General features: G+C 31.2%; 1 protein-coding gene across 2 annotated transcripts; it reads left to right on the forward strand.

Moving 5' to 3' along the window:
• The first annotated feature begins 262 nt into the window (after window positions 1-262).
• On the forward strand, window positions 263-16,722 carry LOC107449634 (proline-rich protein 5-like). Of its 2 annotated transcripts, XM_071177396.1 has the most exons (10): window positions 263-475; window positions 3,380-3,466; window positions 4,248-4,296; window positions 4,388-4,442; window positions 5,463-5,554; window positions 9,842-9,920; window positions 11,563-11,627; window positions 14,387-14,549; window positions 15,913-16,105; window positions 16,418-16,722. In XM_071177396.1, exons 1-9 carry the CDS (start codon window positions 324-326, stop codon window positions 16,056-16,058), a joined length of 888 nt encoding a protein of 295 aa, XP_071033497.1. In that variant the 5' UTR covers window positions 263-323; the 3' UTR covers window positions 16,059-16,105; window positions 16,418-16,722. The 2 variants fall into 2 exon arrangements, with proteins under 2 accessions (XP_071033497.1, XP_042899959.1); XM_043044025.2 differs by lacking the exon at window positions 16,418-16,722 and having other exon boundaries at window positions 15,913-16,190.
• Window positions 16,723-17,308: the final 586 nt, after the last annotated feature.

Consider the following 17,308-nt stretch of genomic DNA (forward strand, 5'->3'; position numbering starts at 1 on the left):
TCGGAATAAACTATTCATTCAGTTCCTAGCATCCATTATTAAAAGGGAATCAAAAAGAAGAAGAAAATACAAACGCATTTTCTTCTTCTTTTTTATTCGTTTTGGTATTAGGAATTCATTCAGTTTGCAGCGTACATTAATAAGAAGAAGGAACGGAATCAGAACTGAAAAAAAAATTACGTTAGATAAACAAAGAGTAAGAGAGATATTGAAATGTTATCTGTTAAAAAAGATCGATAAAAAACGATTATATTCCAATTTGGAACATGCGTTTCAAATAATAAATAGTATCTGATTCATGGTGTTTAAAGGGCATCTTGACGATGTCGAGGCGCGTGAAACAGAAGAGCACAACAAATGGTTTGAGATATTTTCAGTCATTGGCCAATGTAGCCGTTCCGGGCACTCTGGAAGAAGTGCCCGAAGAAATCGAGAAAAAAGCAGAGCAGATATTTGGAAACGATGATTGGAAAAGGTAAATATCTGTTTTCTTATTAGATTAACAATTTCGTAGAAAAAAAATATTTTCAGAGATATTTAGTGATAAAAGCTTTAAGAAATGTATTTATCTTTTGATTCAAAATGCGTAAGGCATGGCTGTCGTTGTCGCCAGTGGCATAGTGGGTGCATATTTTAAAAAGTGCAAGTCCCTTCAAGAATTAGAAATCTCAAAAATCCTCCCCCTGATATTTCAAATAAACTTAAGAATAATATTCACGTTAAATTTAGCTAAATTAAAAACAAACGAAATTTTTCTTTTAAAAATCATAATTTTACCAATAAAATTTTTTTTCCGAACGGAAATATTAGAGACTTGTTATAATTGTGTATTTTATTACACTCCCTTCAAATATTAGATGCTTGAAACGCCAGTGGTACAAGGGGTGTAATTTTTGGAAGCAGTTATGATCTTGGTTCCTTTCTAAAAATAGCAGTAAAAACTATCGGGTTATAAACATTTCTGCATAGTTGAGTCTACATTTGATATTTAATAAACTTTGTCTTCTGTTTTTAATTAAAATAATTACTTTCATGTAACTTATTCTTCATGTTAATTATATTCATGTAAATCGAATTTTCATAACATTTGTTATTGAAAAAGATTCTAAATATAGTTTGAAATATTTTCCTATGCTTTAACTTCTACACAAATTACTGTCTTGCAATTTTTACCTAGAAAAAATTATTAATAATTCTAATTCTTCATTCGTTGGAGTTCTACAGGAATTAAAGAAAGGTTTTGAAAGAGTTGGAATCGTGAAAATTGTCTTGATTTTAGTTCGTTAAATGTTAAGTTTTACAGGAAAAAGAAAAGAAAGAAAAAGAACAGACGTTTTTGATCTTAGGAAAATTATTTAGACAAATATATATAATTATGGGGGGAAATATTACTTACGAAAATTGAGATAATTATTTTAATTACAGCTTAGTAGAAATTTAATTTATCACAAGTTTTTTAGCCTGTGTTTGTTTGAACTATTGAAAAATCCATATTAAAAAATTGAATTATTAATCAAGCCATCAAAAAGTCATCAATTTATTAAGCTAGTGTGAAAAGGTAATTAAAATTCGATGCAAATTAATTTACTGCATCATTTGTAATAGTTTCTCAGTTCATGAATATTCACTAAAAAATTTCTTGTAATAAGGTGCTTAGATGAGTGCGTGTAATTTACTGATATCCAGACTTATAATGAATTTGCATAGTTTCAATATTTTGTACAACATATTTTATAAAAAAAAAATTTTTCAACTCTTAAATTACGGTATAAAATGTAATTTTAAATAAAATATCTCCCCTAACATTACTTTAAATATAAATAAAAATAATAGAAATAAATAATTTGAAATATATATTAATATTATTAATAATATGAACATTTTTTTAAAATTCGGTGGGATTTTTGAGAAAGTATAAATTAAAGTCACTGTTTAACTCACAGAAAAAAAGGAGCCTTTCTGTAGTTCTTACTAAATAGTTGCAAGTCACGGCATGAAATAAAGCTTTTTTGCGAATAATATACTATTTTTACAACTGCTTCGAGTTTGAAATCGTCATTTATGACTGTCAAGTCGTCGCTTTGAAACTAAACCGTAGTAACTCAAAAAAATCGAAAAATGAGATATGTGGGTCATTTTGTGTAAAAAAATTTACCCTTTTAGAGAAACAACGTGTTATCTTCATAGTTCCATAAAATTAATTTAGAGAGCAGATAAATCGTTATCGCATTGGCGCGATTCGCCCTCTTGGTTTTAGGGAATAGTGTGGCAGTGTGCCAGTTGCAACAAAACCTTGGAGGAGATAACGTCGCTTTGAAGCTAAACCATAGTAACTCAAAAAAGCAAGTTTTTCAGGAGAGGGATTTTTTTCCTACACTGTTGTATGTCAAAATCTGAAATGAAATGTATAATATTCGGGAGGATATTTTGAAGAACATCGTAGTATTTTGAAATAACTCTACACTTTTAATAAAAGTTTTAGAGAAAAGTGTTGCAACTCAAAGTATCTTAACTTATTTCGAAATTACTACAAAATTAGAAATGCTACAAGAATCAGGCCTGGTTCATTGAAAAATGTAAAGAAACAGGGTTTTTTTAATGTAAACTATTTTGCAATAGTCGCGATAGCTTCGAGTCAACCTGCGGTGAAAGTTCCTGAAAAGTTAGAAATTGCTCTCCTGAGAAACTTGCTTTTTTGAGTTACCACGGTTTATTAGTTTCAAAGCGACGAAGTGTAGCCCATATTTAGCCAGAACCTTCTATGCTCATTCTGAAAATGATGCAAAACAACACTACGAAGAAGAAACAATAATCTAAAAAGGAGAAGTGTCTTTGATTTGAATTTTTAATAATTGAAAAGTGACTCTCACTCTGCATTATCTAGGCTCACAAAAATTTGCAAAAATTGAGAATTATTCATTTATTTTGATAATTTTCATCCAGTGGAAATATTTTACAATGTGAGCTTTTTTTTACATGATTTAATAACTTTTAAAGTATTATTTGTTCGTTCGAAAACCCAGATAATTTTTTACGGGCAAGATTACATTACAAATTTAAAATGATAGCTTTGCTTGAAGTGTAAGGCGCTTAAACTGGGGCTTTTTTTATATGTTATTTAGTGAAAGAACGTCGATTAACACGGTTACATCGTTCAACTAAAAATATTCGAACAACATTTCGTTAGCAAGCTTAGTTTAGTTGCCCAAAACTTTTTTTTTCTTTCCGAAAGAGGTGCCTTAGTTGATATGTCGCCTACCTTAATGCCTTTTTTTCCTGAAGGCTTTTTTCTTAATTTTAAAATTGAAAAATTAGAGAGAGTTTTAATGTTAAAAAGTATAAAGAACTAGATATGAGAAATTTTCTCCTTCTTCTACAGTGTTGAGAATGCCATTGGCGACATATTCAAGAATGATTCATGGCTCGAAGAAAGTGGAATCCTTTTTAAACTTCATCAAAACATAAAGTAAGTTAACTCATGATGAATATCAAAAATTCTCACTTAACCATACCAGAAATGTAAGTTTTTTAATGTTTTTTGTTCCGTAAATAGTTATATAATTCATGATCTTCCCAAGAGGAGTTAATAAGTCAATTGGATTTAATATCCGTACCCAAACAAATGCATCCAGAAATTTCTTTTATTCCTAGAATTTTTCTAAAAGGTGAAACAATTTTCAATTAGGAAGATTTATTATTTTAACGAGAAAAAAAGATATTTAATAACGATTGATCATTTTACATAGCAAACCACCTCTTAAGTAATTAAATGCCGAAATAATTTGGGGAAAGCTGGGAATTGCTTTAAAAGTAGTGGTTGATACATATGAAAACCCAGCCAGAAAAGAGGTAAACTTCAGCCGTTATTTGGAATTTACAGAAGAGGTGGACAGAAGAAACTTATATCAAAGATATTGCTATCTAGACAAATGAGGTTCTTTTCTGAATAGATTGAAACCAAATAAAATCGATGAAATGGTTGCGAATTTATGTTAGGCTTTACGGTAAATATGTCTATTTTAAGAAGAATTACTTAAAAACTATTAATTATATTATTAAAATGATTATTGAAAAGAATGCTTATGTTAAAACTCTTCATACACANATATATTCAAATCTTACTAACAATCTAACAAGAAAATTCTTTTACTATTCTTCATTATTTTTTCAAATTCGTGAAAAAAATAAATGAAGATTATTAAAAATTTATGGAATATTTTGTATTCATGCTATGTTTCTAATTTCAGAAATATACTGCGATCGAGAACTGGAACTTTCTTAAACGATTGTTATAAAGTAAGGACAGGCTTTGGATACAAATGGCAGTTTAGAGAATGTCCTTTATGTATTCAAAGAATGTCATTTCAATTGGATCCTCTTTTTTTAGGAGTGGTTGATCAAAGAATTGAATAAAGAGGTCTTAAACCTTAAAGGACTCAAAGGTAATAGGCAATTTGTTTTTATGAAAATGAATTAGTGAAGGTAGACAATTGTATTTAAATCTAAAAAGAAAAATATCAAAGAATTATCGATAACTCACTCGAGTTTCAAACATTTGTTTTCAATGGCTCTTCAACTGTATTTGTGAAAATACAATTGAATACAGTGTGTAAATTAAACACTTTATAAATGATTTTTATTTTCGATAAAAGTGTCTGATATCTTATTAACGGAAGAGGTGGGATGGTTCAAGAAATAAAGAGTCGTTGAAGAGGTTACCCAAGTTCGAATCCTGGCGATGACTAACCCAATCGTGTTCGTTTCTTGGGATCCTTTTTAACAGGCTAACCGTATGAAGTATTCGTGCGTTTTTTCTTCAGGTTAACCTTAATACTTGATCCAGGAGTTTTCTTCTCGTTAGGTGGATGTCAGAACAACAAAGCTACTGAGTGGATTATGATTTCGGAGCATAAATCGGCTGTTTAATGCTGTTAATAAAATTGAATAAAAAGCATTAAAATGGTAAAATTAAGTAAAATAAGCTTTTGATGAGGTGACCCAAGTTCGAATCCCGGCGATGACTGACCCAATCGTATACGTTTCTTGGGATCCTTTTTAACAGACTAGCCGTATGAAGTATTCGTGTATTTCTTCTTCACGTTAACCTCAATACTTGATCCAGGAGTTTTCTTTGCTTTAGGTGGATTATGATTTCGGAGCATAAATCGGTTGTTTAATGCTGTTAATTAAATTGAATAAAAAGCAGTAAAATGCTAAAATTAAGTAAAGTCAGCTTAGGCAAGTAAAGTCAGTAGGCATTTTACTTAAAAAAAAGTTGCAAAAGGTCAATGTGGTGCCATTTTTTTTTTTTTTTGATCGTCCTTTAAACCTACTATAGATTTTTGATCTTTACACTCATAACATCAAGTTCAACCACCAAATTCTATTTAGTAACTGAAATATGTCACTTTCCAAAGTTGCACTTTAAAAAAATAATAATAATAATAACATATTCTTATTAGGTGTTGAGCTTCTGCAGAGATTAAAAGAAAAATGGACCACATTTTACTCCAACACTGTACCAATGTTGGAAGTCGTTTTCTATCTCTTGAAAGTAAGTCAATCACTCTTCTATCTTTTACTTTAGGAAGTTTTTAATGAAATGGAAAAACACGAGTCTTTCTTCACAGCACTGATCAAAAAAGCCACTTTATGTAGTTTAAAGTTCTACGTTTTACAATGGCATTCAAATTAAAACATCCAATGTCATACGCAGTAAGTCACAAAAGTTGTCAGGGCTTATACGTGCATTGTATTTCTAAGAAAAGAGCAATTTCGCACCACAATTTTCACATGAGTTATTCGTTTATTTGTGGAGCCAGAAGGGCTTTACCACATCATGAATTTGGTCTAAAAGAACAGAATCCTTTGTTCGATATTTTTAAAAACTAGATTGAGATTTATATATATATAATCCTATGTCTCCTTAAGATAGAAGAAAATATTATCATGAGTCTCATCACCAATCAGTATGGATAATGAAGGATAATGGCAATACTAATTAGCATTGTTTTTAAATATGTGACACTGTGTTGGAATGTGTTTAACTGTTAACTGCTCATTAAAGCTCTAGAAATCTGGTATAGGATCGCCAAGTAGAAAATGCGTTATTCATGTACGACCAAAGCACAAATCATTCAGTATAACTTCATATTTCCTCGGTAGGACGAGTTACCCTTGAAAATGGTTGTGTTTTTGATTTATGACTGCGTAAATTTATTATTTGCCTCACTTTTTTGCCATTCTGATTATAGTTCAAGATTAATTGTGGTTTTAACATATAGAAAAGATAACAATGTATTAGTGAGACCAACTAGATACCATTACTGAGCAACCATAATTTTGTATAAATTCATAAGCATGAACGATATTATTTATGAATGATAGAATGGATTTTATGAGTGATATTCATTAATTATAAACTGCCTAACAGCTTTTATAATCTGCGTAGATTTTCCTTTTTTTATGTGTTTTGTCTGGGATAAATTGCAAAACAAGAAAAATAGTGTGAGCTTCGCATGTAAAAACTGGACATGTTGGATGAAGTTTCTCATTGACGATCTCATCCAATATGGCCACAACAGTTACTTTTCGAAGAATATTTTAAAAGGCATGGATCTAATTTCTCAATTAGTTAATTATGAGTCTTTGGCGTAAAAAATGCTATACCACACCTAACGTTTGGTTTATATTAAGAGTCTATCTCAAATTTTTTGGAAGTATCTGGAATCTTTAAGATAGTGAATAAGATTTCGAAGAGGGATGTCACAAATTTAACCTGATAGATCAGGATAATCACTATTAAAATAATGACGTTTCTTTATTACTAAATTTGTATATTGTATTGAAATATATTTGATTGTAAGCTGTTCTCTGTAACTGGAGCAAGAAAACGCTGGTTTTTTCAGAAAAAGGTGTTTATATGTTAATCTTGTAATATGTGATACGCACAGGGCCGGATTAACCTATAGGCACACTAGGCACGTGCCTAGGGCCTACGAAATTCAGGGGCCTACGAAAAACTCGGGAGAAAAATTTTTTTTGACAAAAATAGTTTAGCTTTAAAAACAACAAGTGTATTTTGCACAAAATTATGAAGATACAAATAAAAATATAATATTTTACGGTAATAAATTATTTTGCAGAATCTTATGATCTAATATATTACTTTTTTGCGATTTTTGGATTCAACGAAATCTTGTATTATGCTGTCGAATTCCAAACTACGCAAAATGTCGGATTGAATAGACATAAGTGCGAGCGATGCCAAACGATCTTGATTCATTGTTGAAAGCAAATAATTTTTTATCAATTTTAATCTGGAGAAAGATCTTTCTCCTTCTGCATTTGATCCAAGAATCGACAAATATATTCTTAATGCAATGTGAAAATATATATGGCGTAATAGGTTTCCATACGAAGAAAATTTTAGCATATATTTTGAAAAGAGGGTAGGAGTGGGGGAAGGAGGGGAGGGCCCATAAACGGCTGTGCCTAGGGCCTACGAAAGGTATAAAACGGCTCTGGATACGCAATATATGTATTTACATAATATGTGAGTAAAAATTTCAGTTTTTTTCCGGAACCTCTTATAGTTTTAAAAGGAACTATTAACGATTTTATTCCGGTTTTAAAAGGTACTATTAAAGGTTTTATTTCGAGTAATTTTTTGTTGATTCCTGTATTCCCTTCTGAAGGCCAATGGGTATTTAAAGTCTTTGTTATTGCTGTTAAAATATCAAGTTGCAAAACAGGATGTTAGAAAGGTTTTTTAGGGGTTTTTATATACTAAAATCAGTTATCTCGTTTCTTAGGATTTCAACTGGTCCTAGGATCTAAGAGAGCAGTATCCCAAGCATTCATCACTAATGTTTAGTAGCAATTTTACCATACGAAATATAATGGAATGCAGTTGAATATTAAGATTTTACAAAGCCTCTAGACAGCTTTTGGAATCGGTTTAAGTGAAGCTTTTTAGTAATGATTGGTGATACATTCAAGAGCTAAATATGTAGAAAGACTTTCAGAAGTGAATATAAAACTGGCAGGGCGAACTTTCTCAGAATAAATCTTATTACAGTTTTATTTTTAAGTAAAGCATGTAAGAATTATAACATGGATGTTGGAATACAAACTGCTACAGAAGTTGGAATCATCACTTTCAAAAATATTTTCATCTACGTTGAGTAATTTATGTAAATGTGACTGCACAAGTTTTGAAAGCTCTGACCACAAATTACTTAACTATTTTGAAACATAAAGTTTTCTCAAGAAGCTGTGTTTCCCTTCTTATATTTATTACAATGCAGGTGCGGCACGTATACTGTCTGATTACAGATGAAGTATGAAACAAAATAAAAACTATGTGATTTTCGAGAGTTGCAGCAATCATAATACCTTATGCACAATATTCTGGAGCAAAAGGAAAATCCTCTCTTAAAATCAAATTTATACAATGATATACAAATTGCATCTTGTTTTTTTTCTTCTTTTAAATAATAAAACAGATAGTGTCGTGGTGAATTAGGGGATAGAGCGTTCGCCTTCCAATGAGATGAATCTGGTTCGAAACCCAGCGATGGCTGGTAGATACGGATTCCGCACCTGGCTCGCACCGACCACAGTACTGACGTAAAATATCCTCAGAGGTAGACGGATCATATGTTCGAGTCCCATTGCCACAAGTCTAACTGTGGGAGGTTTTCATGGTTTCCCTCTCCATGTAACACAAATGCGGGTTAGTTCCATCAAACATTTTTCCACGAAAAGGCACATTTCACCGAATACTTGAACCAGGAGTTCCCTTGTCTTCTGGATTGAATTCAAAATTACAAGGCTACGGACTTGAACATTAGTAGTCATTAGCCCAAAAATTAGGTTGGCTGTTCAACGATGGTTATAAAATAAAATAAAACAGATGACTATCGCTAAATACATCTAATTTTGTGCCCTTTCACTTTTAATGTTTAAATTTATTCAGAATAATACTGTCAATTAACAATAAATTGAACTAAAAAACAGTCCAAGATAATCCTTGGGCTATTTTTTTTTCATGACATTAATTAGAAAACAGAGCAATAAAACCTCATTCATAGGCTGCACATGTCGGCATTTCAAAATAAAGTTCAATGAAAGGCCATGCCGATAAGAACATCTTATCAGTGTTCTTTCTTTCTTTTTTTTTTCTTCTTTAAAGTAAAATAGTGGCTTCAGAACGAAATCAATGAAACAAAATGTAACAACATTTTTACTGATCAATGAAAAGTAGAAAAAAAAGTGAACTTGCTGAATAATTTTTGATTTGATGATGCAATTTTCACGTAGCGATCTTATGGTTCAAATTTATTGTTCTTAAATGTGCTACTTTATGAAAGCAGACGAAATATCACGTGCAAAAAAGTATTTTTTTCTTCCTCAATGCATTCAGGTGTTAAAGCCTGGGTATGGGCGTTAGTTGCTATCAGAAAAGGATGGTTCCATTATATTATTTAGGAAATCAGCCGAAATTTTTTGATAGTTAAATTAACTATTTGAGTACTTTGCCTAATTAATGTATTCTAAAAATTATTTCTTTAATAATCATAGAAAAGTGTTTAAATAGCTAGGACTTCGAATTTTTACGTTTTTTAAAACTATGTCATTTTAAATGAAAAAATATTTAAAATTTGAACAGATATGAAACTTAATTTCTTGTCCCATTACTTCCTAGATCCTCAAAATAGTATTAGTGGAGAAATGAACAAATAAGATACCTTAATTTTAAAGATAATTTAAACGCTATTCTTATATTTTTGTACATTGTATGTCATTTTGTAAGAAACCATTTCTTTATATGTTAAAGCCAAAAGGAAGAATGTCTGTACGGAGCACAACATTAGTGACATTCAGAGATGTTGTTTTCTTTTCGGACAATGTTGAAGGTACGTACTTATTGTTTTACCCTTACACTGACCCTCGTTAGTAAGTAATCTGATACAACGTGTTCATTTTTTTTATAGTAATTCTTTTAAAATATGTTTCTATGAAATTAAATAATTTAAAATCAGCAGTAACTGGGTACTAGCACTTCAAGAAGTAGAAGATCTCGGATACCCACACATGTGACCTATGACGTCAGGGCCAGCTGATTGTTATAAGCAAAGTGGCGTGTTAAAGTTGAGCTAAGTTCGAATGCTAATCAACGTTAAAATAATTAAATGCAGTGCTGTATCGCAACTCGAATTTGTTGAAATACAATTCTCTCTTACTTAAACGTCTTTTACTTAGATTTATTATTTGGTTCATGTATTTTATTGTAACTGTAAATTATTTTTGTTCTGTGTTTCTGTGTACCTAACAACTTCGATGCATAATTAGTTTGTTTATGTTCTTCTTGGCTTCATTTCTGTCTTTGTGCTAAATTAGAAATACATAGTGAAAGAATTGAAATCTTTGTGAAAGAATATAGATAATATCACTTAAGAGAATCGATACTTGACTGGCTTGACATACTCGAAATAGAATGGCGAGAACAGTTGTTAATGTGAACAAATACCACTTTTCAACAACCAATCAGGATCAAGATATCCACACAACGTCACTTGCACGTATCCCATTGAAATTTTTAAGAAATAAGTATGTATTCAAAGGCAAAATTAATGGATAAGTGGAACTAATATGTTTTAAGAGAAATGTAAAAAATCGCCATATTATTATTATTGACGCCAATGCTTAATTTAGGTAGTATATGCATATGGAAATAAAAGAACTATTTTATTACCGAACTATTTTATTACCGATTTATTAGAAGAAGATACTTACTAATAATTCTACGTCTTTCTTTTATTTACCAAATAAAAATCATGCAAGCATACTAAAAGTAATATGCATTATACATTTTAAGATTAAGGTGAAAGCAAAAATAAGTTTGTTACTTCAACCATTCTCATATTGATGCAGCCACTGATTCATAAATACCCCTCACAATGTCACTTACTTGGTTCTTCCATTAAACTCTTCAATTTTGTCGGTATATGCCTTTCAGTTTTGTGCATGATTTCGCAGTATTGTTCAGTACAGTTTATTTTTCTTTATTCACCCCCCGTACTAAGAACGGATATTCAGCTAGTTTGTAATAAGTACCAGTAACCAAAAAATTTGAATACGGAATTTTTTTTAAATATATTTTCAAAGTAAAAAAGATCTTTTATCAAGGGACTTGGTCAGAAAACTCTCATTTTAAAATCAAATCTGACGATTCTGATATTGTGAAGGGCAGAATAAAAAAACCCCTTTCCATTCAAATTAAATAAATGAAAAAAGATCCACAGGAATGGCAAGAATGTGGCAAAAGCATATTTACGCATAGAGCAGGAGATAAAAACGTTTAATGATGAGTTGCGTCAGAATGAGTTTTTAGGGACGTAACGCTCAATGAATCTGTTAAGAATTGCAGGTGTGCGTCGTCATTGCGGCGCGATTCGCCTCTAAAACTAATATCGCTGGGGCAAAGAATGAACATGTATAATTCACTTCTTTTTCCATTGAGTGTTATTTAACATGGTCTATTTTTTTTTTATACAGTATCCATCAGAACAGAAAAAGAATACGCTTCTTCGGAGTTACAACACATGATACTAGTTCTTTATGTAAGTATAATACTTTTCTCCACTAAACAGTAAGGAAGATAACGATCTCCATTGTTAAGCAAATTTTTGTAATATAGAAAAAAAAAAAAAAACTTGCATGAAGCATAAGTATGAAAGAAAATACGAGATAGGTAATTTTGATCAGTTGAATCTATAAAAGCCCTTAAAAAAAACTGCAGCTTTAAAATCTTAAGGATTGTTTGATAATTCAATGAAAAAAAATTGGAACACTTACTTTATAATCAGCGGGAACTGAATTATACTGATTCACTGAGTGGAAATAAACATGAAGGTTTACTGTTTGTTGCCAATACTACCTACTACATCTATCGGTTCTTGGCTGAAACAACGGTTCACTTCTTACTTATACCATTGATCAGATGAGCGCTACTTGTCATAATTTTGGCGTTAATCAGCCAAAGGTAATGCCAAGTATCCTATGGCTTTGTTTACTTTTACTATGAGCTCTCGCTGAACAGAGTACAGTCAGAAAGTTTCACATAATAATTGAAAATAATTAAATAAAAACGAACATGCAACATTTGCAAATGAATTATAAATTAATTAGGGAGCTACACATGTTCTCTGGAGGGTTGTCTCACGTGATCATTGTCAATGTTTTGTAAGTGTAGTAGTAGTACTGAGGTAAGAAGAAATAGAATTTCTTTTTTACTTGATTTCATTTTTTTTTTGGGGGGGGGGGAATAGGAAGATAAACTATAAAAGAATTCGTTCGCCTGTTTCAAAGAGTTATTTACCTACGTGGAGTTTTTCTTAATTTTTACCATTTCATATAAAATTAATGCGTAATTTCTTTCATGCATTCATTAAGTGATTCATATTTAATTTCGTATATAACTAAATACTATTTAATAAATGAGCATGAAATCACGAGTTCAGGTTCCGGGTAGCAGGAGGGGGAGAACTCCACAGTTGACTTATTTACAGCAAGCTGGATAGCCTCATAACGAAACATTACCTATTCGATTTCTCAGAAACTATTCAACCGATCGATTTCGCTCAAATTTTGCATTTTGCCATGTAAAATTACATATTTTAAAATAATGTAAAAAATTGAATACCTTACACTCAAAAAAAATTTTCGACCATCATTTGATAAAATAATAAAAAAGAATAAATATTTGCAAAAATTTATTTTTTGTATGGAATTATCTTTTGATAAACTATTTTTATAATGGTGCTCGAAAATTTTGTTAGAAATGCGAATTCGTAAAAAAAAAAAAAAAAAAAAANAAAAAAAAAAAAAAAAAAAAAAAAAAAAAAAAAAAAAAAAAAAAAAAAAAATAGTCAGAGGAAGTACGTTTTTGAAGTCTGATTTCGCAATTTGAAATATCATCTGCACTAATGAATTAGCATATTTGAGGTCTCCACCTCGAACCATTAAGATTGGTTATAAAATGGATCATTAATCATTCGATCAAAAGTAATTCAGGGTGGTTCTATTGTGGTGCACTCACATTACAAGATTTGTCGAGTCGGATCCGGAACTAACAATATTGAAATCTATCTAAACCAAAATCTCAACATAAAATATCCAAAAATATGTCAGAATTTCGGCAAAAAAGGGATTTTAGCATTATCTACATTTGGAATTATTACACCTGTGTGTGTTACTCTTGGAAGAAGACGTGAGTCGGAAGACGTACATGGCACACATGCCGAGTCGGATCTTAGACAAAATCCTGATAAAGGCGAAATTCTAACAATGTTAAAATCCTTTGTCAGTGGCATAAATCTCGATACATTTAAATTATCTGACAGCGTCGGGATTTCGTTTGAGTCAGAATTCTAGCTTGTCAATAATTTGGCAGGCTATCTTTCCTTGGATTGGAATTATTATAGATTGGTAGCGTTCCGAGAAGGACATCAATCAGAAAACACACATCGTACGAAAAGGTTTACAGAGTCTAATGTGGGGCGGAATTGCAACTTGGATAAAATCCCAAAATCGCTGAAATTCATCTAAACCAAAATCTTAATATATTTGAAATATCCGACAGCGTTGGGATTTCAGCTTGTCAGTAATTTGGTCGGTCGTTTGCCTTGAAATTATCACAGCTCTTTAACATTTGGAGAAGGACACTAATCGGAAAACACACACATCGTGCACCAAAATTTGCTGAGTCGGGCTTGGGAAGAAATTGTGAGTTGTATGAATTCGAAGTGTCTGGAAATTGATGCAATTCATCCAAACCGAAATCTCAACACGAATCAAACATTTGCATCATTTGAAACAAATCAACAGCAACTTGTCGGTATTTTGCTTACTTGGGATTTCACGGGAGTCAGGACTTCGGATGTGTTGGAATTATGGCCTTGTGCGAATTTTTAAGACTTTGGCTGTGTAATCTGGAGCAATTTGTTGCACATACTAATACTGGGGCGGGGGGGGGAGTGAGACATCTTAGTCACTTACTCTTTGACGACGAACGACGAGTCTGGTTTAAAGACGCAATTTTTGTTCACACTGTAATATTCATCAGGGTTAATCTGTATAAATCTTAATTTAATCTCCAGTAAACTCAAACTTTTTACTAAAAAATTTCTTAACTATTGACATCTATGCATTATCCAGTTAATCTCTTGTTAAAAGAAAAACAATCATTATGAACTCAAAATCTTTTCTGATAAAAACTTAAAAGCCACATTTCGTCTCATTTAGTTTGTATTACAAAAAACTGTCATATCATCTCAATTTAATTTTTTTGTTCTTCTCAATATTTATTTTTTGTATTCAGAGCGTAACAGACACTTACCCACCATCCAAGAACAGGCTGAGGTTAGAAGCTGTGGCAGCTTCACTCTGTTCCACATTCATGGGTTACTATGGAATGTACAAGAATGGAGAGTTGGTAATCCCTTCCAATGAACCTGCAGCAGCTTCTAGGAGGAGACCCAGTGGTAAGATTCCCCCCCCCCCGCATCTACAGAAAATGTGTAGAACAACTTGCATAGAGTGTTCAGAAATACCTACTTTTTTAAAAATGAAGCAATTAAAAAAACACGTTAAGAATCGCAAAAGTAAGTTTGAAACCGAATACAGTCAGCTCATCAAAATGGACGATATTGATTTTCATGGATGATATTCACAATAGAGGTAAAAGAAAAAAAAAGCGGCTGAAATCGGTACGATTGACAGGTGAAACAGAAACGCGATTATTATTATTATTCGAAATACCTTTCAATTTCATTGGATAATAATTTAAAAAAATCTTCATTCTTTAAAATTGCAAATGATTTAGATTTGTATAATATTTTTGTTCTCGTTCAGAGGTATAGTGGAGATAGTACGTGGGGAAACGGCATCATACTCTATCGGCTATTTGATAAAATTCCATTTTCTTCGATTTCGCAGTTTTTTTTATATATAATTAGTCTTTTTTTAAATTTATTGTAAAACTTGTGCAATGAATGTGCAATTGTGTCAACAAAAAAAAAACAAAAAAAAAAAATACGGACCACCCTGAATAATCTTTAATCTAATGATTGGATCTTTACGTTCTAGGACTCAATCTTAATGGCTCGAGGGGTTGACCGCAACTATGCTAAGATCTCCAAAATATTGGGAACAGTCGCAATCTCACAAATATGGTCCCTATAGTTTGTTTAAAAAAAGCGTTGCAAAATTTGCACTCCCTAATCTTAACTTTACATTTTGCGTATTTCGCTATATCTCGAGAATTTTTTAACCGAATTTAAAATTTTCGCACACCATTATAAAATTCGTTTATCCATCCATTCGTTAACTATCCCTAGACATTAAGATTGAGTCCAAGAACGTGAAAATCCGATCATTAGATCAAACGTTATTCAGTGTTGCCCGCCCCCTCACTGTACATTAAAAGTTTTAATTGCAGTGTAACATATTTTGTTGCTGCAGCCGCAGGCCTATTTGACACAAAATACCAAAACCATCCAGCAAGTATCCACATAAAAAAAAAATTATAGCTTAAAGTTTTTATATTATAATTAATGAATTTTTCAGCCGTATACAATAAAGGCAAAAATTTCTGAAAACATTTTCTCGTGTTATTTTCAAATGTAAAAAAAGTGAATAAAAAGTCGGAATTTTGAGCATTTTCTCACTTAAATATTTGAAACTACTGTTCTTGTCCCATTGAAATACGAATTGGTAATCCCCTCATGCATATTTTTCTTTTCTTTTCTTTTTTTGGTATGCTATATCACACAATGTGGAACATTTTTATAATTTAACTAATGAAATATTGCTAAATTAATGACAAAAAATGTTTTGATATTTCAGAAGTGGGACCCCGACGAATTTCTCGTCCTTTCAGTGTTCAACCACAACAGATGGAAACACTTAATCAACTATTCAAGAACGCCGTTAGAAACAAACAGCACCCTAGAGGTGGAGGGCGATTCCAGAAAAACTGGAAACTGGTTTGAAGACAAGACATTATCAAAAAGTCTACTGTTCACATCAATTCAAAAAAGTACACAGCAAAAATGTTCTGGTTATCAATTTTTAGCTATATTTCTATAATTATCGAATTGTGAATTAAATGTATTTTAAACTTCTCTGCCTATAGGGGTATCCAGTTGTATACAGTTTTTTATTTTATTTATAGCAGTTCTTTCTTTTAAGCAAATTTTAATTTTACTTAAAAAAAAAAAAAGATCAGTGTAAGGGATATTGGGTAATTTCCCACACCTGATTAATCCACTCTCTAAACTTTTGTCGCATCGCGTTCATAGCACTAAATTTATGAAATGCTTGAAATTTAAATGTTTTCTTTTAATGGCAGCTCGGAAGATTTTGGAAGCGTTACTCATTTAACAATACCCGGTGGACAATTGTAAGCCTAAGTCACAGAGACGAGCAACATTACCCCCGCAACACTGTCACAGTTGCCAGTTCATAGGATGGGCCACATTTATACATCAGAAGACAACACCATACTCAGAGAGTAATTCGAACCTGTAACCATTGGCTTCAGTCACGCATGCTAACCTTTAGCAAAATTTTTGTTGTAGTCATTTTTAGGTTAAATTCAGGAATTTTTGGAAGAAATAAAAAGATGCAATAAATTCATTACTTTTTATATTAAAACAACAGTTTCAATATGTTCCTATAAGACATCTTTATAATGTAAGATTATATATTTTCGAATTTAGAAAAATATATTTTTCTAAATTCGAAATATTAAAAGGAAATATATATAATAAGGGGCCGTTCTAATATTATGTAAGTGCGATTTTAGCACGTTTGGATTCCATTACCCCCTTGGGAGCAAACACAAGCAAATCATAGATCAGGGGAGATTGTGAGCCCAAGTCAAAATTTCAGAAAATTTCTTGAGTTAAAAAAAAAAGTTTAAATTGAAAAATTAGAAAAAAATTTAAACAAGGTTTTTTTTTTCCTTTTTCTCAATATTTCTTAGTTTACTTAAAATATTTTTAAAAATTTACACATAGCTATACCATTTACACATACCTATGATGACCTGGAGAAGTAAATCAAAATTTACAAATATGTCTTCCTTTTTTGAGTTTATGATTATAACAACTGTTTACTGATAAAAAATGAATATTAATCATGAATATAAGCTTATAAAGTATATCTCTGGCTCTCCTTTACAAACAAATAAAATAAACTGTGTTTTTAAGTTCCACCTTTGAAAATTTGATTTCCGGAA

Source organism: Parasteatoda tepidariorum, chromosome 2 (genome assembly GCF_043381705.1).
Source record: "Parasteatoda tepidariorum isolate YZ-2023 chromosome 2, CAS_Ptep_4.0, whole genome shotgun sequence".
Classification (NCBI taxonomy): Eukaryota; Metazoa; Arthropoda; class Arachnida; order Araneae; family Theridiidae; genus Parasteatoda; species Parasteatoda tepidariorum.